Source organism: Dermacentor albipictus, chromosome 1, assembly GCF_038994185.2.
Source record: "Dermacentor albipictus isolate Rhodes 1998 colony chromosome 1, USDA_Dalb.pri_finalv2, whole genome shotgun sequence".
In the NCBI taxonomy this organism is placed as follows: domain Eukaryota; kingdom Metazoa; phylum Arthropoda; class Arachnida; order Ixodida; family Ixodidae; genus Dermacentor; species Dermacentor albipictus.
Genome location: NC_091821.1, coordinates 130,102,358 through 130,126,473, shown reverse-complemented (window position 1 = coordinate 130,126,473; position 24,116 = coordinate 130,102,358). Strand labels below are relative to the sequence as shown.

The 24,116-nt window shown below is 47.0% G+C and overlaps 2 protein-coding genes across 3 annotated transcripts in view; both read right to left on the bottom strand.

Moving 5' to 3' along the window:
- The window catches only part of LOC135896843 (N-acetylgalactosamine-6-sulfatase-like), a 40,935-nt gene extending 32,527 nt beyond the window's left edge, over positions 1-8,408 (bottom strand). For both annotated transcript variants that reach the window (XM_065425328.1, XM_065425330.1), the window contains exons 1-4: positions 8,196-8,408; positions 5,747-5,870; positions 3,656-3,730; positions 3,483-3,585 (exon numbers count right to left, since the gene is read on the bottom strand). In XM_065425328.1, coding sequence (XP_065281400.1) covers positions 3,483-3,585; positions 3,656-3,730; positions 5,747-5,870; positions 8,196-8,300 — 407 coding nt within the window. In that variant the 5' untranslated portion in view covers positions 8,301-8,408. The remainder of the gene's footprint in view (positions 1-3,482; positions 3,586-3,655; positions 3,731-5,746; positions 5,871-8,195) is intronic.
- A 3,102-nt stretch (positions 8,409-11,510) lies between these two features.
- Positions 11,511-24,116, bottom strand: part of LOC135896831 (N-acetylgalactosamine-6-sulfatase-like) — a 51,664-nt gene continuing 39,058 nt past the window's right edge. Inside the window, exons 9-14 of the mRNA XM_065425311.1 lie at positions 20,606-20,709; positions 17,890-18,032; positions 14,771-14,873; positions 14,252-14,373; positions 11,736-11,853; positions 11,511-11,649 (exon numbers count right to left, since the gene is read on the bottom strand). Coding sequence (XP_065281383.1) covers positions 11,563-11,649; positions 11,736-11,853; positions 14,252-14,373; positions 14,771-14,873; positions 17,890-18,032; positions 20,606-20,709 — 677 coding nt within the window. The 3' untranslated portion in view covers positions 11,511-11,562. The remainder of the gene's footprint in view (positions 11,650-11,735; positions 11,854-14,251; positions 14,374-14,770; positions 14,874-17,889; positions 18,033-20,605; positions 20,710-24,116) is intronic.

Here is a 24,116-nt window from a genome sequence, read left to right as displayed (position 1 = left end):
TGGCCCTGCTGCTGAAGCGAATATGTGGATTGTCAATCGGGAGCTGCGAAAATTGTCAATCGACATCACGTCGTGGAAAGAGTTGGAAGTGCGATGGCAGCTTCATGTTACGCCACCCTTCTACGTCAATAACCGCTAACATGCGTGCGTGATCAGGCGAACTGAACGAATCATTTGACGGCAGTTATTTCGATATACATGCTCATTTTGAAATGTAGAAACACGGAGCTATACATTTATGATGATTATCCCTTCAGTTTTCCAATGTAAACATGCACCATAAAGTTCGCAAAAGAAAAAAAGTTACTTGATGTTATTAGTTCCAACAAGGGCGAATGAATTGCATTGGTTTGTCTTGAAATTGATGTCCGCCTGTGTAGGTGATTGCTCCGCTATGATGCAGTTTGACTAAATTGTGTATGCTTTCTTTTTTAACGTACGAAGAAGAAAGGAAAAGATTGCAAATCCCACGCACTGTGGGAATCGATGTCATGCGATCTTGCAGGTACCAGGCTATCCAACATTGTTTAGGGTTCCGCAAACCGTTCAACTAAGGTGTTTACGTAAATCGAGCAGTTGCGTGCGCGTGTGGGCCGCGAGCGTGCGTGTGTGGGACGACAGCAGCACGCCGGGACGGCGACCACGTCGAAGGCGATCGTATGGCAGGGAGGGCATTTCTACGCCGGCTGGTCAACGCGAGCTTACGACATGACGATTGTTGGGCTCTACATGCGTATAGTGGACGAGCGTAATCGAGAGAAACACCGATTGTGACGTCGTCAGCAACTATGTGTTATACGATCGTACATGCTTATGGCGATGTCATATGGTGGATGTTAAAACGGCGATGACATGAGAACTCCGGCGAAGAAATGTTAAAACATGATTAACTTGGGCGATCGTGAAGTTTGTACAACGTCGCAATTTCTACGTAGCGTAAACTGCAGCGAGGAAAGTTATGGAGTACGTGGGCCGGTCCCGGAGATAGTGCAGTCTAACACGGCTTCTCGAAGCGCGAGCTACGTAAAAGTGTTTTTTCTGAACATTATCTTGTTTCAGTCCAGCTACGTGGCATATAAATATTTGTAATGTTTGGCTCCAGTTACGTGGGACACCCTGTATATTCGCTCAACTGTGAGAAAAGGGTTCCCACTTTCAGCCTCTAATTAATTTGCTCTTCAACCTTTGTGTTTCAGCGCCATTTCGTAGAATACGATGACGGACTTTGACTAGGGCACTTCATCGGTCAAAGTCCTGGCTTACGCAGACGATGTCGCGTTTGTATGTTCAACTAAGGAAAGTGTAGAAGAAGTAATAATGTACCTCACTCAACCGCATTGTTCAGCCACTAGTGCCAATTATGATAAGTCCCGAGGATTCTGTTTTGGTCAGTGGGCAGTAACTACGTCACAGTTAGCGGTATTTGCTTGAATACTGATGCTGTGCGTTACCTTGGTGTACCCCTTGATCAATGTCGTAACAGTACCTCGCATTGGCGTAAGTGTGGTACAAAACTTCGGCATGCAGCTGAGGCCTGCAGTGGAAAAGAATTGCCCATTTTGCACGATTAACAGCCTGCATTTCGTTTTTGCTACCAAATTGATTTATGTGCTTCAAGTCCTCCGCTGTGCGCGAAAGAATATTCAACTATTCCACAGGATCTTCGCCTGCTTTGTCTTGAGCTGTGGATGGGAGCCAATGCGACGCGATAACTTGTTTCTCCCGCTTGAAAGGGGTGGCGTTGGCCTTGCACATTTGTTTATATGGCAGTTAGTCTCGCGTTTTCTATACTTCCGCGATGTTACACATCCATTTCAGCGCGAGACACTTCAGCGCCGTATATCTCACTTCATTTGCCTTCTCTTGTTTAATACTATAGATACTTTGTAGAAAATTGTTCTCTGTATGGTTGCTGTTTTATTTTTTAAGACTAGATTTTCAACAGCTTGTTTATTTAGCTCAAGTCGTAAGACGTTAATTAGGGATGGTATTGACGCGTGCTTTCCCGTATACCAGTATACCGTTCTACGATTGGTGATCATCAGTTGTCTGATGTGTCGAATCGCTTTAAGAAAAGTGTGTCTTTCTCCGGAAGTAAAGTCTTTCTTTTTTAGACTTCATACGTCGATGCTTCCTGTGAAGACATGGCAGAAGACTACGGGATTCATTGTTCTCTGGGACACGAATTGTATATTGTTTAAAAGGGCAGAAACCATTGATCATTGCTTAATTGATTGTTGTGACGCAGTATGTTTGGGGGATGTTCTACAGCAAACGTTGAAGACAGAAGTTAATACTATCGCTATCAGAAGCCTTGATTTGAAGAAAAATGGAACTTTGCCATACAATCTCATTTTTCTTACTGGACTGCATAGTCTCTGGAAAGATATAATGATAGAGAGACATGCCGAGCCACCCCGAGCAACAAAGAACATCATCTATGAAGAAATAATTCAAGTACAAGGCATATACGAGCGTTCTAGGGAAGCTCTTGACTCGTTTCACCCCGTTGATTGGTGTTTAAATTTGCCTAACTATTGACTTGTGGTGTGTTCAGTGTAAGTGCAACGGTTTTGTTTCCCTGTAATAAAGAAAAAGGTGCGCTCGTAGTCTAGTAGGCAGGGCACCAGGCTGCTGTGCTCTACGGCAGAGGTTCGATTCCACCGTCAGACACATTATTTTCTATTTCTTAAAGCGAGGCGAGACAGGAACCTACCTACCGCGAAGTGTCGAGAATTGAGGCAAAGACTGCTTCGCATTAAAACGTACTGCAGAGGTCTTACACCTTTGGTTCTCAGAACCGCGCGAAATGGCCGTCTATGCACGAGTAACGTATCGCCGGGTGTGCCCCCCACCAGCGGACTTGAGGACATGCACCTCCAACCCACCTCATTCCAAATAATTAGTTGGAAAAGTCCAAAATGACATTTTTTCTCGGCAATCCCCTCAGTGTTGCCTTTAACCCGAGCAGAACGGGAAAGCGGCGAGGACTATACTGAAAACATGGCGCCTTCAAAGCAGGGGGCCGAATTCACAAAGCTTTACGTTCGTAAGTACTGTTGACCATTCGGCCTTCATTATTAATATGTCCGGCATCAGGATTCGCTGACAGCTGCTCGTACGAACAGTTATAGCGCAATAACTTTTTTTTTTCATTAATAACGTCCCAGATGAGCATGAGCTCTGAACGTGGTGAGACACAGTTTTCGAATCATTCGTGTGCGTTAGAGCACCCTTGCCTGCATGGTGCATCATTGCGCAGCAGTCACCGGTACATGTGAGTCCTTGCTTAAAATAGGTGAGCGTCTTTGTCGAAAACCTTCGGCAGGAGATAGGTCCACTATTCGGAACGTCGGCAATCTTGTCTGCGGCACGTGAACCACGGCCGCGACCACGGTGTGTGCACGTATGTGTATGTGCGTGCACGGCTATGCTTTCGTATACGGCAACGCACGCGGCCATCCTCCGCAAGGGACTCGCACCATTTGCCGACGATCTTGTTGCGGTAGCCTGCCTCGGCCAAGAGCTCGGGGATAAGCACTTCGTTGTCCTGGATGCCGCCCATGATCTCCTGGGGCGTGTAGCCTGCGTACGCGCACGGGGGAATTCGCGCATCAGCATGCGCGCGTGTTTCACCTTCGTCGCATGTCCGTACCGTTTCTTGAGTGGTTGTTGGTAGTGTAGAAGCCGTTCCTGATGGGCAGTCGGCCCGTGAGCAGCGCCGCCCGGGCTGCACGAGCAAAAAAAAAAAAAAAATCGGCAGAGACACTTAAGACTGCTTACGTGTGGGAATGCGAAAGCATCATAGTCCTTCTGGATATTTTTTCGTTTTTTTTTGTCCACGCGTGCCTTGTCCGCGCAAGCTCACGCTCGCCTGCGTTTTAATTGCGCCTCGGTAACGCCAAATGAAAACGCGCCAAACGTCACAACGCGCTCACTTGCCCGCGAGGAGTTCATAATTCAAAGGCTCGCTCAGCGGCGTTCACTTGCACATCAATTCTTTTTATTTTGTACACTCATACAATTATGACGTGTCGCCTCATCCTAACTAACCATTGGTTGCGCCGCCACATGCTCAACGACGCACACACTATAGCCATACGTTTATAGTCAGCCATGTGGCTGTGACGCGGCGTGCGCAATGACGCATGCACTATAGGCACACATTTAGTCAACCAGAACGGTGGAGGCGCCGTGGCGCAGGGTAAGCGTGCTCGTTTTGCGCACCGAAGTCACGGGTTCAATAACCACCCCGACCGAAGTTTGTCTAATGTTCTTTTTAAGGGCATTATAGTGTCATTTGTTTACAGAAACCTCCCTGAGAAATTTGACCACAGTCCAAGTACTTGTTTATGTCTTTTTCGCGAGATCGCGGGATCGAATCCCGGCCACGGCGGCCGCATTTCGATGGGTGCGAAATGCGAAAGCGCCTGTGTACTTAGATTTAGGTGCACGTTAAAGAGCCCCAGGTGGTCGAAATCTCCGGAGTCCTCCGGCGTGCCTCATAATCAGAAAGTGGTTTTGGCACGTAAAACCCCATAACTTAATTAACTTTTTTGTCTTTTTACTCTTTGCCGTCGGTCATTTTTGGTACCATCATTGGGCCACGCCGCCGACTACAACGCCGGATTTTCCCGTAATGGGGGATATAATGCTTTCGCATTAAAAAGCGTCGTTAACGTGTCGACGTCGTGTGCTCAAGCGTTCCCACTGGCAGACGAGCGTGGTTGCTAACCCGTTCAGACGAGTAGGAAAATCGCCCGTTTGCCTCTATAGGCACTGCGAGTTTGTCGGAATAAGAACGAATAAAAAGATCTGGCGTGGCATGGACCACGTCCTTTCTTTTTCGTGAATTAATAAGCCCTCTCGTAACGTAATCATTCCTACGCATATAGTGCAAGCCATATCACTAAATACAAGCATTTATGTTCCGATGTACCATTGCCTTTTATGACTTTGCTGTTTCTTGAGCACGGTGTCCATAACGTTACTTGTGACGTCGTGTGTGCGATGAGCGGTGTCACGTGGCTTTTCAACGTCCGGGCAGTTATCCTCCCTGACACGCGATATCTCAGGATATTCTTAAGAAAGATAATGCTACCCGAGGACAAAAATACTTTCATGTTGTACGCTTCCTGCCGTCACAGCATGCCGGATATGTGTTTGGAAGCCTCGTACTCGGGAGCTAAAGCCTTTCCAAATTTTATCTGGGGCATATATCAATGCCTCAAAATACGTAATTGTTCTGCGTCGCAGATGGTTAGCGCCAAAGACACTTTCGAAACAATGTGCGGCGCCGCTAAAGATGCGCCCCACTATCGCAGTGGAGGCGATACCTAGCTTTAGGTAAGTGGTTCTTTGTCGTCGATATAGTCACGTGACGCATTCATTCGGCTTGACATCTTGATGTCATTGTTCTGCCACTGTGCCAGCGTTACAATCTAGGTGCGGTTACTGAAGTTTACATTAGACTATTCTACCTTTGTTGCACTTTTCAGTGACAGCAGCAATAAAGCAATGTATTCTGTTATTATTATTTGGATTGTAGCTTAGGAAAACTACGTTATTAAGAAGAACTCAAAACTTGCACACTTATTTGTATGGGCCTGGTTTCTGTCGATCTTTTTTTTTTCTCCGCTTTCGTGCCGCAGCGTTGTTTCCAGGGTACTAATAAAACATTCCACAACTTAAAACACATAAATAAAAGTGACGTGCGTTACTTATGACGACAGTGTATACCACTGACAGGGCGAGCATAGTGGATTGGCCGTGTAGAAGTCAGTCAGCAGCGCCCCTTCGGCCGCCATCTTGTCCAGGTTGGGAGTTTCTTTTGCCGGGTTGCCTAGGATGCCGAGATCTCCCCAGCCCATCTAAGGGGAGAGAGATAATGACGGAAGCTGGAGAGGTTAGTCTGGCCACAAGTTGCTACAGACGAGAAATGAATCAAGTACATCACACAACACCACAAGCGCCTCCGTCGAGGGCCCACGAGCGGGCCGGATACATCCCGCCGCTCATACGGGGCGGGAATCCCGACGCATTTTTGCAGAAACCTGCGCAGTCTGCCTGTGATTTCCCGTGAGTGTTGTGGACACATGGTTCATGGTGTCGGTGGCGAACGTGGTGCATGTCCACCTGAACCCATGATGCTGCGAGACCACTAGGGAGTACGAGCCCAAGCACGAGCAACGGGTTATTGAAGTCAGGCGCCCGTGCTTACGGAACCAAACCTGTGAAACTATAAATAGCTATGGTAGGAGAGTATTCAAAATATTGAATACGAATCGAATAACATGTGCTATTTGATTCGTATTCGATTCGAGCAGTCACTATTAGAAGTTGTAGAATATTCGTTCGGGTCGAATACTGTAAAGCACAACAACAGTTATTGCAGTCCGCAGGGAGTAATACTGATGCGAGTGCACGGAGATTCTTCCGAATGCTGCTCCTGCAGGAGAACCGCTACTCGTCCATGCAGTTACTGAGCAAGTACGCGAGGGAGATCACTCTTGCACAATACTTTACAGTCATTTAATAAGCATGGCTCGCCTATAGGCAGCCCGTTTTCTTGATTTAGTCAATCTCACGACATTTGCATTCCTTTAAAACAAATACAAATACCTTTATTTCAACATCAAGGATGTTAGGGGTGCACCCAAAAAGCCTATGACTGGCTTGACAGAGGGGCGCACCCCCGTACATAAAGACCGGCAGCAAGCGAACACGGACAGAACAATAAAAAGAAAGACTACAGTGCATAGGTAAACATCATATTCAATAAAAAATTAGAGAACGTCCTCTTGCAATAACAAATAAGTGAAGGCGGCAGAATTAGCACGAAACGCTCCGGAACACTGAAGAATGCAAAACAAAGAATAACAATAAGAAAAGAAAAAGGGAGAAAGGAGGCGCGAACTTGCAGTAAAAAAAAAAAAAAACATATAGTTAGGTCCTCAGTACTCATTGCGCCGACTAAGAAGAGTTGGAATTATATGTCGGAGCATTTGACACACCGTAATTAGTGCGAAAGGTTCGCACATATACCAGACGTCGTTGTTACGTGTGCGGTGCGGTGCTACATAGTATCAATTGCGTTTAGCTCCTTCAACAAGCACTACACTTTACTGCCTGCATCTCATGACGTTACACGAAGTTTTTGTTTCATTACTATCATTGTCATCATGACCCTGGATACGATAACAGTTTCCGTTTCTATCTCATTTACAAGCTTCTCAGTTGAACTGACATTCAGTTATAAACGGCATTATATGCATCAATAACGCAAATAAGCCTTTTGTTGCTGAACAGACCCACGCGCTAAGCCTTTATAGTATCTCATTTTGCCTAGAAAGTGGAAATATTCGGTATTCGATACGATACTCGAAGGTCCTTGCTGTCTAGGATTCGCCCATTCGATTCGATTAAAAAATTTCGCTTGTCGAACTCCCCTATTTAAAACGTTTAGGCTACTGCGCGCATCTGCCGTAAACCAAACTGTAAGACGCGTTAAAGGCCCACGGATTTTATCTTAAGCATGCATATCAAGTCACCGTAAAACTCATTATATTTCTTTTTTTAATCGCGTGCTCATATAAGTCTGGAGACACGTGTATAGCGCAGCACAAGCAGCGCGCACCACTGACATCCGTCACAGTGAGAAGTAACTCACGCACGGTGACACGTCTCAGTTTTGCCCCGTTGTGGCTACGGAGTAGCGTGTGTCTCTCAATTAATCTGTTTTATATGTATCTCATTTCTGTCCAAATTACTATTCCCCGTTTTTCTGTTGTTGTTTTTTCTTACTGCAGAATGGGCCGAATCTGTTACAGCTCGGCCAGCGCAGGGTCTTGTTCCGTAACTCTCAACTATATATATATATATATATATATATATATATATATATATATATATATATATATATATATATATATATATATATATATATATATATATATATATATATATATATATATATATATATATATATATATATATATATATATATATATATATATAATATTGGGGCTATTATAGCTTATAGCTTATTATTACTGGGGCTATTATAGCTTTGGCCACTGCAAAGTGCGCGCTGAACAACACGCGTGACTTCCCTCGAGCGAGTACGCAATGCAGCTCGCCACATTTATCATATATTGGAGGCCAATAACAATATATCTATTACGAAACTGACTCACGTCATCCATGAGCATTATAATGAAGTTGGGCCTCGCAGCAGCGTCCACATGGGAGAAAGCAGTTGCCGCAAACAGCGCTGCACAAACCACAAAATGTGCCAACATCGCGCTCGCTGTTGCGCTTAATCAAGCAGCGCGTTGCATTCAAATGTCCGCTGTCCGTCGCCAACACAGCGTCGGGAGCCCGCACGGCACTCGGTCGACTGACTTCTGCTCGCGAGACTCGAGTGCCTTGGAGGAGTCCGCCGATCGGTCCTATCTCGCAGCTCGCTAGTCTGATTAGCAATCTCTGCTCTTGGCGCGCGCCTAAGAGTTTCTAGCCACGCTCATTTCACCTGCGACAGAAGGACGTCGGCATGCTATACGTAGCCTTTCTTTTTATTGGGAAGATTTGCTGCAAGGCACATGTAGTAAAAAAAAACATCAAATAAACGCATGCAGCCTTTTATGATGTAGGTGCTGCATCATTGAGCGCATTTTATTGTCCGTTATCCAACGGGTAAAGTATTCTGGAAAACTTGGTTTTAGTTCAGCCTCCTTGGCCACTTTGTGCTAATATCCTTAGCATACCAGGGCACAGCCACAAAAGGTAGCGAATGTCCGCCTCAGACACAGGTATACCGGGCTCAATTTGGACAAGTTGTACGGTTGTCACTTGTAGATCTTCAGGCGCAGGCGACAGCAGGTGTCGGGCCACCCCAGCCCAAAGCCTCCAAAGACAAACTTTCTCCACCCGGGAGAGATTGCGTGTAAGGAAGCAGACACACGGCGATATAAGTGCACGTGTATGACCCTCGCAAGAAGCCGAGCACCAGGCCATGGGGGCATCTCTACTCAATAAAAAAAAAAAAGTGAGATTCCGGCGGCACCGGGATTTGAACTCAGTGCCTACTGCGTACGCGGCGGATTTTCTACCGTAGGCCACCACTGCGTTTTTTTATTCAGCGCAATCAGCACATGATTCACGATTCTGGAACAACTCGCACCCTCTCGCTACAGCTTTGTGAGAGAAACAGAACCTTGTGCCGTCTCATACGCTGACAGAAGTGGCGGGTAAACAAGCAAACGTGAAACACGCAGGCAAACAAACTTACAAACAAGTAAATAAATAAGTGCCTATCGCCATTAATGAAGGGTGTTCGAATGCTGAAATTTATTAAGTGAATACGAATACTGCAGAAAGTACGATCTTCTAATATCGAATGGAATAAAAAATATTTTCGAACTTCTAAACAAAGTGAAATATAAAGTTTCCACGTCGCCCGTTTGGTAAAAAAGATACATTTAGACTTTTTGATACATGCACGGAATGCCGTTCTCAAGAGGACGTCCGATCAGCCGGCATTGGTCCTCCTCCACCGAGGCTCCAATAAGTGCACTTTTCCCTGATATTCAAACGGAAACGAATATTCAACAATTTTGAGAAGTCAATGCTCGAATCGAATTCGAATAGAACAGCCAGGGCTGTTCGAAATTTCGTATTGGAAATTTCGCGCCTGAACCACGGCATCAGTATGTCAGTGGATTGGAAGCCCCCTTTCAGCCACGGGCTATAGGGGACTTCCTTCTGAATAAATACCCTAGGCTCGTCTTTATGTACGAGTAAATAAAGATTGTGATAAAAAGATAAGTGTCACGCCACAAATTTCAAACCATTTTTTTTTCCTATACTGTCGTTATATATGGCTCAGTAAACGTTCTGGAAACTCTTCACTCTTCGGCTCCCTTTAGAGTGCACTGCAGTCCATCTTTACCGATAAAAAGATAAACTAGCTAGCGCGCGCCGACGCTGTCAAAATCAGTGACGTCACGGCGAGCTGGTGCGGGAACTTCAAGACGGTGTCGCCACTCGTCTTTCGTTTTTAATGGGAATAGCATTCTTGGCATTGCCACAGCTGTTTTCTTCGCGGCTACCTAACTGTCTGCCTATCCCCGCCCAAAATGTGGACCGATTCCGAAGGTAGTACAGACCAAAAGTGTTGGCCGCTCGCGTGGGTATGAGCCACTGCGCACGTGCCGCTGTTCAGTGAACTTCCCTGACGCCAACTCGCCTCACTACGGGTGATGTTAACCGATAGGCCGAGAAGCGATCGTGGGCCACGGCGTATGCACAGGCTTCCTGGCGGCGTCGGCAGGAGGCGCAGCGTGTCCAGAGAGAACCGCGAGAGAGGAGCCCCGCTGCAGTGCACGCCTCATAGATGACGCGTTTCAGGAATTCGCATGCTTGGATAGTTCATCGTGGATGAGTTCTAGTTTAATTTTGCCGCCTTTTCTGGGCCGCTATCGCCGTAAGAGTGGCCTTTCCTGTTTGTTAGAAGGGTGGTCTAATAATAGAGCTCAAAATATTTTGCCTTTGACGTCCCTTTAACCAAAATATAATAATTTAATCTGCCTCACTCGAGATAACAAATACGTACCTGCCAAAAAGTGAGATATTCTTATTGAATTGCCGGAAATCACTCAGCTGAAGTTACCTGCCTAGGGTGTTAGCTCATGATCTGGTGCCAGTGAGGCACAACAGTGGCCCTCCTGCAGAAGAAGCGTTAGGAGCAGTCCACTCGAATCGGTCCTTTTTCCCCGAGGCTACATTAAGCACTCTTATCCGTCATGTTCGAACAGAAGCGAATATTCGACAATTTCGAGTAGAGAATGATCGAATCGAATGCGAATCGAATAGCCAAGATTATTCGATTCGTATTCAAAATTTCAAATATTCCCATACCCTACCATAAATAAATAGCGAATAAGCATTAGAGAAACAGCGAAGAACGTCGACGGCAGACAAAATAAGTAAGGTAACCAAGTCGTCATCTATGTTTTCTCTCGCTCAATTTGCTTATATTAATATATTGTTGAATACTGCGTATACTGAAAAGAAATAACAGAAAACTTTGTAGTGATCCATTTCACACACACACACACACACACACACACACACACACACACACACACACACATATATATATATATATATATATATATATATATATAGTCATTTAACAGCTAAATATATGCGATCTCAGAGACAGTGCAGTATATGGTAGTTGCATTTTTCTTCTGTTCGACCACTAACCACCTCGAGCCATGTTCATTGAAAGTAAAGCAGCAATTGGGGCCAGTTGGTCATACAATTTCTAGGAAAAACGTACCTGTTATGCACAGGAACAGAACTGGACCAAACACACACCAGACAGAACGCTTATTTGGGCTCTGTGTGGTGTGTGCCTTGTCCTGTCCAAGAAAATGATCGTTCACGCTCAGGTTAAAACAAACAACCAGTTAAGAGAGAGAGAGAGAGATGTAGCCATCCTTTGCCGCTTTCTTTTTATTCGGGTCTCCGGACGCCTTCTCACGGCAGAGCACATAGTCAGTACAGCCACGAGCAGCGATACGGTCTCGATGGTGGCACTGGCAGGCACCGGTCGATCTTCTCGCAGCCGGGAGGAGCCCACTGCTGCAGAGAGAAAACGCGGGGAGGAGCAGACGATGATGGGCGGGTAGAGGGCTACACGCGAGCTCGGGAGCCGAGCACGCACCTACCATGGCAGCATCGTCGCACCAGTCCAGCAGCGGCTTGCCCGGGACCAAGCTGCGCCTGTGCTTGTGGTAGATCGCAAGTATAGGCCCGATTTTCTCGCTGTACTCTGACGAATGGGGGCTAGAAAGAAAGGAGAAAAGCGCCCCTGAAACATGCGCGTCGCGGCCGCCAGTACACACGTCATTGGGGATGACTGCGCAATAATTATGGCTGGCGCCATGGCTCTTTCTTTTATTTGTCTCTCTCGTCCATGGAGGAAGGAAAACGTGTAGGAAGGGGCATGACGCCAGGCAACTAGCCTCGGCAAGTCAACACCCTCTGGCACCTCCCGTCCTCTCAAGGCTCTCGAAGGTTGCCGAACCTTTGTTTGGTTCTTGGTATACCTTTTATTGACGCCCTCTTCGCGATCTGCGTATTTCAGCCACTTTCCTCTTTGCTCTCCCAATCGCGAGCTTGGCGGATAGAAATTGCCGCTTGCCTAGCACGTGGCGGTGGTCTATATCACATGAGCCTTTCCTTCATATATACTTTTTTTATAATGACTAGGCTTCAAAATTATCGTCGTTCTTCCTCCATGTTATCGTCAGGGCAGATTAACACTATACTTAAGACATCTTGGACAGATTCATAGCGCCCCGGCCGAGCTACGCAGTCGCGAAAGCAGTATATATACGAGCGGTATTGACCAAATACGCGCGTTCCACTAGCGATAATCATTATACTTAGTTTTGTTTTGGGTCCCGCTCAGCCTCTTAACAAAGCTTCACTATTGCCTCGCACATCTGAAGAGCTGCCGGAACTTTCTCAATCGACCAGTCGAAGATACCTCAAGACGACACGAGGCATTTGCAGTCAGGTGTGGCGCGTCCTTCAAGTCGACCGACAGCCCAGAAATTATAGGCGGAAATGGCGACAAACGAGCGAGGAATTTCAGTAACACTTCATTTGGGCCTATAGTTGGTACATAATTCTGAACGACGTTACAGCGCAAACACCTAAGACGATCCACAAAAAAGAAAGACACGACACACACAGCGCCAGTGTGTGTCGTGTCTTTCTTTTTTGTGGATCGTCTGAGGTGTTTGCGCTGTAACGTTAAGGACAAACGAGCAGCGGCGCCCAGCCCGGCGTTCGTGCTTTCCTCACGTCCTGCTCGGCCATGGGAACGCCGAACCACCTGTGCAACGTCATGGCTGAGAGGCAAACATGCCGCGCGCTGTCTACACAGGCGGTGATACAGTGGGCCAGATTCAGCGCATGCAACGTCCGCCACACCTCGCCTTTCCTCTTCTTTTTCGGACACGCCTGCGGCGACTCGAGACAACGTGCCCGCGGAGAATTTAATCCTCGTGGACGCTGTTGCGCGCATCTTGGCGCAAATGCGCGCACGAAAGATTATCGTGAAACGAGGTGACAAAGAGGGAGATCTCCGGCGCCCAATCGCAGTGGCCGGGTGGACGCCGCGCACCACCTCCGTGTGGCCGACAAGAGGCCAATCGATCGCCGTCGCGTTCCGTGGCTGCGGCCAGGCCCGGCACACTGCGGGATGACCGCGGGGGCGACGGAAGTAGGGGAGGGGGGACTGCTGATTCCAGGCAGTTCTGCGAGTGTGCGCCGATTCGGAACGAGGCAAATTGCCGCGTACTGCTCAACAGAAGCAACATTACTCGAGCCACGGCGTGGTGCACACCTTCAAAAAAATGTGCGAATCGATATGAAATTGACCCCCTCATCAGTGGCAGTCATTCATGCCTGTTTTAAAGGAACAATAAGTGCGAACGCTAAATGACTTTTCCACCGCCAGGACACTTGCTTTATGGGATGCTGCGAGCAGCTGCAGAAGGCTGGTCCCCTTGCAGTATAGCGCTTTTTGAGAATGCTCCCGCATGCTCGCAACAGTACAACGCAGATTTTTTTTTTATGACCAGGCGGTTACCATAAAGACGGTCTGTAGATATTTTTCTTTGTCTCTGTCAATGAAACCTGACTTACCATTGTGTTAAGCACTCGGACACTTGTGTATAATAGGCCGCAAGACTTGGTGTCCTCGAATACCTAGGTTCAAGTCCTATTGCAACGGCCGACAGCGCTTCTTGCGACACATGTCGCACACCATCGTAATAGTATTTCTAATGCTGAATCAGTGTAACACGCTCTCATTCTAAGCGTACGTTCCCCATTCTAAGCCTGCACGGTGGAAAGCGCCAAAGTGGCCATGACTCTTCCTTAATGTGCACCGAACTAAGATGTTTGCAGCGCAAGTGACACATAGAGACGAAGAAAGAGTAGCTTTCCAATGCGCTACGAACATCTTCTGAGTATAATGGCATACCAACAAGCTCAAACGGTGACGGTGGTGCGCCGAAATTTCTGAACACAGTCCGCCCCCATTGGAATGCGACCTCTGCGGCCGCGGGAATACCCAACCAGTGGCACCAGTGACTCGACTTAGCGTTGTCTTCCCTGTGAAACTAAAGACTAAGCGCCCACTGCCCCCGACCCGCAGCTGTGCACGTACGGTATGGGGAACTTCTCTCCCGGGTCCAAGCCTAGGTGGAAGAGCACCGGCTGCTGCGTGTAGTTCAGCTGCTCGTGGCTCGTCACGCCGTCCACGCTCTGTCCAGGGCAAAAGTCGACGCCCTGAAATGCCAACATATACAGCCACGCACTTGCAATCTGGACAGTGCATTCAAAGGTTAAAATGTATCCAACGGGTCAACGATTGTTTTGTGTTCAAATACGCACTGCGGCGCCAAGTACGAAACCGTAATTCGGGTTGAATGAAACACTTCCAGATAGTAAAAGGTAAGATTGCGTTTTAGTCATTTGACGTTGACTGAAATTTCTATGCCCTCGTGCACGAGGAGCCAGACATTTGTGCGCAATCGTACTACTAATTAATACCGTACATCGACGAGACAAATAAGGAATCAGCGTAACTGTAAAAGCCGAGCTCGGTAAAACCGGTTATGCCGGGTGCCGACTTGCGGAAAACATGGCATCGGGAGTAAATCGCCACTGCCGGAGGAGAACCTACCTGCTGAAATTCCTCCCAGAATTCTGTCCAGCACCAAAAGTGCGCCTTGTACAGGCCGCTCCGAATCGCCATCAGCTCGTTACCACGGTAGTAGAAGATGGGCCTGCGCACACATTGCGGGTGCAACCTCATTTCGGGAAGAAGTGCGAATCCTATTCGTTTGCTGAAGTTGCACCTCCCGGCGGTTTTTGTCGTTGTTGTAGCCTGCCACACGTGTGGCTCCTACCACGATCGGGGATTGGCCAAAAAATAGGTGGATTATTCCAAATTAATATGGAGCATAAATTTCCGAATATCCATGGAATTAGCATTAAACAGCGTAGAATTACGTGTTAAAATAAAAGCAGGAAAGTCATATGGAATGAGTAATAATACATTTAAAAGTACAAAAGAAACTGAATTTAGCAGGGCATTCGTTTAGATTCCCGGTGGTGATCAGTGGCAAGACTCGGCTTTTTCTTCCTCTTCTGTACCTATCCAGACTTAGTCACTGGTCTCTACTAAAACAACCCTTTAGCTTAGGACTGCTGGATTCGTTCGGTTTTTTCTCAAATTTACATTTTGCCGACCATTAACAGGCACTTCCGCTATTTTTTTTTACTTTTTTTTTGAAGCAAGCAAGACGACGTCAGTGCCACCCAGTAAAACAAGCCGAGGGCCATATGAAGACGGAGCAGACACGTTCAGTCATTGTCATCACAGGTTGAAGATGAAAACTTCGTTAAGGATCGCCTCCTCAACAGGGAAGGCGACGTGCTAGAACACGAAGAATAACACGCCAGTTCTATCCAGCACACGGATGTTGAGCGGGCGTTAGCCAATCATGACAGCTGCTGGCGCGATCACGCCCTCCAGGATCAGCACTCTCCACTGGTGTAGCATCGGCAGTGCGGCTGAGATGTAGAATCCTGGACAGCCAATCTGATGGTCGTAAGCGCGAATCCTCGCGGCACAATGATAACCGCACAATGATAATTCTCTCGCATATTTTCTCACAAAAGAATTTTGAGCCACGAATCAGTTTTTTTTTTATTTCATTTTAGCTTTAGAGCTCTTCGCTGATGCCTTTTCGTGACTAAGTAGAGTTGACATCCGTAGCATCGGCAAGGATTAGCTTATCCTGCCCTTCAATTCGACCGCGTTCAAAATTCATCAAATGCGCCAATAAAGTTATGCAAAAAAAATTCCTTGTGTCGAACTTGAATTACCCGCACAGAATAATTTTAACTAGGGAGAATTGCCGACAGTTCTATAATTTGAAGGACCTACTACTGCAGGCTCTCCTTCCCTTCTCTTCTTTGCTGATTTCTTTTTCTTTCTTTTTTCACCCGCGTTCCTCCTCTAACACTCTCTTTGACCACGAGACACTTCAGCTACTAGTACGAGAGCGGTATACGAAACAGCGACTATACCCATGCCCGCCTTTATTATACGGGGTGTTCTATTGTATGGGTAACATTATTTTTACAGGTCACCCGTGACAGGTAGCACAATTCTAATTCTTGAGCTAGATTACTCTCAGAGACATTATTTACGGGAAAAAAGTGAATGTCTGACTAATCAACGAAGCTTTGTCAATTAACTTTTAAACTAATTTCTTCGCGCCACGTACTGTTCTTTACTAATTGTAGCAGGCAACATTTAAAGTCATATCATCTTGAAACGAATTCTGAAGATGACGCAAGTTTCGAGATACGCGTCCTCAAAGTTTCCGACGGAATGCATTGGTGTTCCAGTAACTTTCGAGCTTCTATATGCATAAAAAGGCGTTTTGTTAAAAAATAAAAGTAAATGGAACAACAAAAATTAAATTATGACGTTTTACGAGCCAAAACCACTTTCTGATTATGAAGCACGCCGTAGTAGGGGACTCCGGAAATTTGGACCACTTGGGGTTTCCTTAACGTTCACCTAAATCTAAGAATACGGCTGTTTCGCATTTCCCCCCATCGAAATGCAGTCGCCGTGGCCGGGATTCGATCCCGCGACCTCATTCTTAGCAGCCCAGCACCATAGCCACTAAGCAAGTAAGTGGAACAACACTGTCCTTTTGCGGCAAATTTGACTGCACTTAATTCAAAATTGATGCTAGTTTCGAAATTCGTTCTATGTGAATGCGCTTTGCGAAATCACTGGCTTCAATACGCGTATTGCATTGTGTGCGCTAAGGTACTAGCTTACAAGTTAATTAGTGAACGTTTATTAATTAGTAAATAATGCGCATTGATTTCCAGTGTAAGTAATCTACACTGAAAAGCAGTATGCATTCGAGTCTTCCAGCTCAATAAATAGATTTGTGCTAAGTTCCACAGGCAATTTTTTAAAAATTCTGTTAACGTTAAAATAGAACACCCGGTATGTCTTCCTTACTGATCCCACTGAGAAAACCTGACTTGTGTGCACCTCCTTCCTTCCTTCCATGTCCTTGTCTGTTTAGTGCTTTACTTACATATTTCCAAAACGCTCCGTCCGTGGGATACCCAAATGAAGCCTCAATATTTTTCATTCTGTTTATTTCACCACATCAGCATACAGCCGGGTGTCCCAGCTAACTTTAGCCAGAGTTTAAAATTATTCGAATGCCACGCAGCTGGACAGAACTAAAGTACTGTTGTTTGCCGTCGCTTGAAGATACTCACATTATTCTTTTAATTTCACCTAATTAGATAATCCTAATTAATAATCAACTTCTGCAATATTATCACTAGATGAAAAGTGTGTATGTGAAAATTGTAGAGCGAAATGAAAGACTTCCGATACAGCTTTCTGTTGCCCAATACGTGCAACATAAAAATGTATTTCCGAGCGTGAAAGAAGCCCGCAAATACACGCAAAATTGCCGCGCGACTGGCCGCTCGAGGCACTTTAGCGAAATACTTACAATCGAAGTGCTAATATAATCGGGCTCGAGGAACACACTTCCTCGAGCTACGAGAGCGTTGAGCCTGCAGTGAAAGCGCACTTCTGCCCGCGAAGTCGCGTGTGTGCCAAGATGGGCTTATTCGCGGCCCGCCGGACGTTTTGGGCCCACTTCGCAAAGGAGCGACTCGACGTAGAGTAAAAAAACATTTTCTGGCGGCCCGGGCACGGCGCCAGGACCGGGCACGCGGGGCGTTCACCTCTCGCTCGGCGGCTCGTCGCGGCCGAGCACGCGGCCCAGCAGACTCTGCCCGTCCAGCACGAGGCCCGGCGGGAGCGTGGCGCCGGCCAGCTGGGCGATGGTGGGGAGTAGGTCCATGTTGGAGGCCGGCAGCCGGCTCACCTGCAGCGGGACCGGCAAGCTTCTGAGTGCGCGTTATGTACGCTTCTAATGGCAGAGCAGAAACATGTGCTCTCTGGACTCTTACAAACAGGTTACCAAGACGACCCTGCCACTTTCATCGAGCTTTCGAGAGAGAGAGAGAGAGAGAGAGAGAGAGAGAGAGAGAGAGATGGGGGAAGGGGAATATAGGCAGGCAGGGATGTAAACCAGTCAAGGGTCTGGTTGGCTACCCTACGCTGGGGGAAGGGAGAAGGGGAAGAGAGAGAAGGGAGAGTGAGAGCGTACATAGTAATCCAGCGAGGCAACTAGCTAGCGCTGATCAGAAGGCGCTGTGACTGACGCTTGCAGTGTCCTGAGGGTTGCTATTCTGGACCTCCCAGATCATGTCCTCGGTTCCACCAAGTCTTACCGTACTGTCCAATTCGTTACCTTCTCTGCTCCGTTTGGCTCAAAAGGGTGGCTACGTTTCCTCTGGTTGGCTATGCGAAAGCAAACATGGCTGAATTTGACAGAGTCTAGAAAATCACTTCTGCTCGAGCAGTGCAACCGACGCCAGTCACTTGGGCGTCCACGAAAAGAAACAAACAAGTGACACTGTTCTAAACAACGAGATACGTACGGCTTTTCCGCCACGGTGGAAGAACAGGCACCTTGGTAATGTTGCATCTTTGCTTAGCAGCGCGACGACCGAGGTAGAAGTGATAGAAGGGTTCTTCCTGTTCCTTCTCTCACTTCCTGTACACGTCGGTCGTCACGCTGCTAACCAAAGATGCTTTTCCACCGATACTTATTAAATCACAAGAACGCAAAAATTTGCCGTCTCTAGAGAGCGAAGTGAACCAATTCAAATAACAGTTGGCTTTGCAAGAACGATTACCTGCACAACTGACGGTCTATAATTGGCTAAGCTTTCGAATTAGCTAATTTGTTATTATCCTTGCCCACATAACGTTTGCTTCCTCCTATATATTCCATTTCATTTCTGTTCAATATATATTCCATATATTCCATTTCACTTCATTCAGTGCCGCACCAGAACCTGTAACGAATCATTTATTCCTAGGACCTCTCAGGAATGTAACCGCCTTCCCGGCGCAGTTGTCGCAATCAAGGACAACTCAATGTTTCGTTCGGATTTATCAGACATCATCACTCCCGGATACAATTAACTAATCAATTTTGCTCCAATAACTAACCATTTGTTGCTGCTTTGTTATTTACTTGTGTAGGTTTTTTACCCCCTCCCCTTTTGTAGTGCTTCGGTCTTCAGGGTACAATAAAATAAAAAAAATGGGCCACGGCACTGTAAGCAATTAAAATTATTTGAAATAAAATAAATTAACAAGAACACTGATGTACACGTGAAGCATGAAAAATAAACAAACAGTATAGGACTCTGTCTATCCTTCAATAACTGGAGAAGGCCATAGTCCGAGTATAGTCTTAAAGAGAGCGTACACGACTCCCTCGCATTTGGGCATAAAGCTCACAAGTTAACAACACATGTCAGCCCCTCGTCATGATTATCATGATGAGTATTAAGGGCAGCCTATTTTATGTAGAGATAGTATGAAAATAAAAAAAACGCGATAAAGGGGCAATGGACCGGTGAGCGCCGCCACGATTTATCGTAGTCTGCAAGTGAATGACATACTTAAAGCGTAAACTGACAGCCTAAAATATAATGTGTTTCTAATAGCACAGTAGTACTATGGCTTTTGGTCTCTCACCAACTTTCTGTTAAACATCTGGGCCGGTATTCGCAAAAAGCTCTTGCGCTAAAATCATTCGTAAGAGCAAATGCTAGGCAATCCTTATGCTGGACATATTATTAGTGAAGGCCATCGGCTAGGCCGAATTCACAAAGCTGTTCGGTCGTGAGTGCTCTTTGCCATTGGCCGACTGCCTTCACTAATAATATCTGCAACATGGTGATTGGCTGAAATATACAGTTTTAGCGTAAGAACGTTTTTGTGAATAAGGGTCCTGCAAAGGACCCGTATTCATAAAAAGGACGTCACCTCTGACATATAATATACGACCCCGTATTCACATTACAATTTGTGTGCTATGAGTAATTCATTGGAATGCGTCGGACAATCGCAATAGCGATCATATTATGTATTCGCAAGACGGTCGGCTAATAGTCCCTACGAACAAAAGGCTTTGTTAACTCGGCCTTTGAGTCAGTGAGGAAAACTTAAAAGAAAAACGGCGCACCAAAGGTTGTCTCCCAGTAGTCGTGTGCCGATTCCTGAGTCACTAGTACGCTCACCAGGAGAAATCTGGTACTGCTCACCTAAACTTAGGTTTTGCAATCAAATCGTCATAAGTTATTGCCAAACCACTAGCACCTGGGTCCGCAGTCACACGGTTCCAGCCCACTTTCCTCCAACACATCTGCCGGTTGGCGAGGCACGCCGCGCGTCGTTCGGTTCGAGCCAGTGACGTATACGTGCGCAGATGTGAGACCAAATAACTTGACTGAAATTTCGTCACATAGAGTCGACTTAGTTATCCCGTATAGTAATTACGCCGAGCTATCGAGCACAGGCGGACAGCGCTTCACTTACCATACCGGCAGGAATAGTTCCGGGCCACCAGGCAATGGCCGGTTCCCGGACGCCTCCCTCGAAAGTGGTCTGCTTTCCGCACAGCAGAGGACCGTTGCTGCCGCCTGCGATGCCGGCACCAGCTCACGCGAAGCGAATCGAGAACGCTCACGATGGGGAATCGCGCTCAAGTCGTCGGGTACAGCAGCTGATAATCCTGTGCGTGCCCGTGCTTACCAAGGCCTAATCTGCACCCAAACTTCGAGAAAGAAGAATGTGCGCATCGTATACCTTCGGGTACCGTACGAATTTTCCTTTATGTTCCAACTTTTCATTTTTTTTAATGAAAGTCCTGCACCTCCAAATTCCGGAAAAAAAATTACTGGCAAGAGTTGCATTTCATCGACATATGTTCTAGGGTTGGGAGGTCTAGGACCTTCACTGAATGCAAAAAAAAAAATCGATAAGTCGGAAATGATCGTGTGCAATACTCCTTTAAAGAGAAACTTGGTGCAGCAGTAAATATGACCATCGCTCACAGGCCAAAACGATGAGACGTCGCGTGTTTGCCTTTGTTTCGAAAAAAACTTAAAGAAACTGGCTGGTCGACTGGCTAGTCGAGAAAGCACCATATGCCTTTCGTTGAACCTGGAACCCCGTTGGCATTAATTGAGTCCTTTTTTGCTACATATGTCTAACGATACGAGCGGCGCCCCAGAAGCAAGCCTCAACCGCGCTAAAAGCGCGATAGTGAGCTTGCTTCCTGAGACAGGAACAATAACATTATTTTTGCATGGCCTACCTTACAAAAAAGTAATCGAATGCTTGGCTATGCCTTATCATCTTTTGCTTTCTCTGGCAAGGAGGACCAGGTAAAGTTAAACGGCTAAAAGATCCGAGGACACCTGAGCACTTATCAGTTGTGAATGCGAAAGCATTAATGTCTAATTGAACGCCGCTGAACGGTCCTTCGAGTTACGAACTCCTCGCTGGTAAGCGAGCGCGTTGAGACGCTTGGCCAACGCCTCCTAGATAGCACAAGGCCGGTGAACTTCGATCAGTGACGTCATGCTACCTTGCCCGACTGGTAGCGTCCCTATTCGATGTAATCTAACGGGGACGCACCCGAGTAAGCCTCGGTGATTTTGACGTCACCGCTTTCGTCACGTCGGGCATGTAAATGGAAATGTTCGGTCGAAGTATGATGATGTCATAAAGCAGAGTGCACAGACCTGCTATCTAGGAGGCGCTGGTTTAGCCCAGTGGGTAAGACACTCGGCATCTGAGCGTGGGTTCCTAGGTTCGACTCCACTACAGCCAACGTTCTTCCTTTGGAATTTATTCTGTTTTATAGATTACCTTCTGTATAGCGATTGCCTAGCCGAAGTTTGAACGCAGGCGAGAGCTTGCGCGGACATACGTTAAACTGGGGTAAAAGAAATGTAGAAAAATAAGATAAGTAATGATAAAAACCGAGCTTGCGCGGACAGGGAGAACTGGTTACAAAAGCGAAGGGGAATGGTTGGCGATATCTTCTGCAGCCCTAGCACGACTCAGCGCCAAACAGGCAGCGCGCGGGTACAGTGCTCTAGAATATGGGGTAGTGGGTTCAGGAGCCGCCGCGCTCCATGCGATGCGGTGAGGCGGCGAGTGTCGACAGGTCCCGGATCTAAGCGGTGGCGCTGTTGTAGCGTGGGCTGTAGGCTCGGCGCGCCCGCCCGCGCGGCTAGCAGTCCTACCCAGCTGCCTGAGTACACAGGGCTTTAAGTATTTAATGACATCGCGCTTGAGCCAGGATCTATTGGAGAACTTTTTCGGTATCGTAAGGCAGTCCTGTGGATCTAATGATCACCCTACATCAACCCAATTTTTTTATTGTAGTGAATTGTCTTTCGTTTTATAATCTAGCGAGCGTAGTGAGATCAGGAAACGCCGACAGCAATGAGCCACTTAGTTCCTTGCTGGATGCATATGATGCCAACACTGCAGAGGAAGACATTGACAAACTCATAGAGTCGGGCAATCTCTCATTGGCTGAAGGCAAACTACGCCAAATATCTCCAGATCACAGCGGTTATGTCATTGAAAACAGCGATGACCGGCTAATACACTACATGGCAGGTTATGTAGCGCGCAAGTTCATTGCACGCAGTGACTGTGTCGAATGCAAAAACTTGCTGCTACAGGCGCCAAATGAGAAAAGCCAGGACAATGAGTTCACTGCAATTTGTGACAAAGGAGGGTTGCTCTACCCGTCCCGCGTGCTTTTTTTGACGGTGAGAAGGCTGGAAAACCTTTTCACAACTTTTTTTAGTCAGGAAAGCCTGTGCAGTAACAGAATAGTAGATGTTATGGTGCTGGGCAAATCTCAGATTTCATGTGGTGTAGGGTGCAGCCAGCATTCAGAAGCGCTCACAGCCAGCATTGTCAAGTTTTATGTTTTGACAAGGTTACATTTTTATGTTCAATTAATCAATGAGTCGCGAGAAGCTCGAAGGAAAAAGAAGCTTCATGCTAAGATATGGGCAAGTGCTCATAGTCGCGCGGCTAAATTCAAGAATTTGTTTCACATTGGGCATAGTTGGAGCGCTGCAATAAAGGAGTGCTTTATTTTATGAAAGTTATTTTGTCTTGTCTTGCATTCATCAGCGTTTATACATCGGCGGCAATTGACCCTTCGTTTTGAAGAAAAAGAAATGCATGCATCAGAACAATTAAAGCAGGGGCATGCATACCACACTTAATATTATCGCATTCGGATATAGTTCGCGGTACACACAACGGTCTCTAAGTGAAGCGTTTTTTTTTTTATTGCGATTTCTCGTTGCCCCGCCCCTCTACTAAAACACTTCCGATGGCTCAAGCTGGAGTACGCTCGGCCACGTTTGCCGACAGTTTCGAGTGGGCGGCTGGATAACCCCGATGATCTATAGAATGTTTACTCCTCTCCCTTTACTCAGCCTTTCCTATGGGCGGCGATAATACTACTATGCACTAACGTTGAAATATGGGGGCCGTACCTGCAAAAGAGCACGATCAGCGTTGCGAAGGATCAACGGGGCCGCTCGTCCGCACGACCGCGCTATCGGCTGTTGGCTACTACTATATCTAATTCTCTTGATTCGCCGACAATATCTGTGTACAGCCTCACCTATTTGTAGGACCTCTTTTAAAAGACAGAGCCTTGTTTATTTCTGCGACAATTCTATACACAGTGCGCAGCCACGGCGCAGCGCGCCGCATCTCATACAGCCTATGCTCTGGTGGCGCCATCTGGTATCGTCGACACAAGCCGCCTCACCGGCGGCCGCTCCCTGAACCCACTACCCATATTCTAGAGCACTGTAGCGCGGGTAACACAGGCTTCCGAGAGCTATAGGGTGTCGTGGCGTCGAGGCGATGCCCTCTCCCCTCGCGTAGCACTTGGCGCGTCAGCGAGGCACAGGTGTACCCTTTCGCCCGCTCTGCCAACGCCACCTAGACTAGGCGGCGCTGACTCTGCTCCGTCGAGGCGCGCATGTGACGTGGCGTC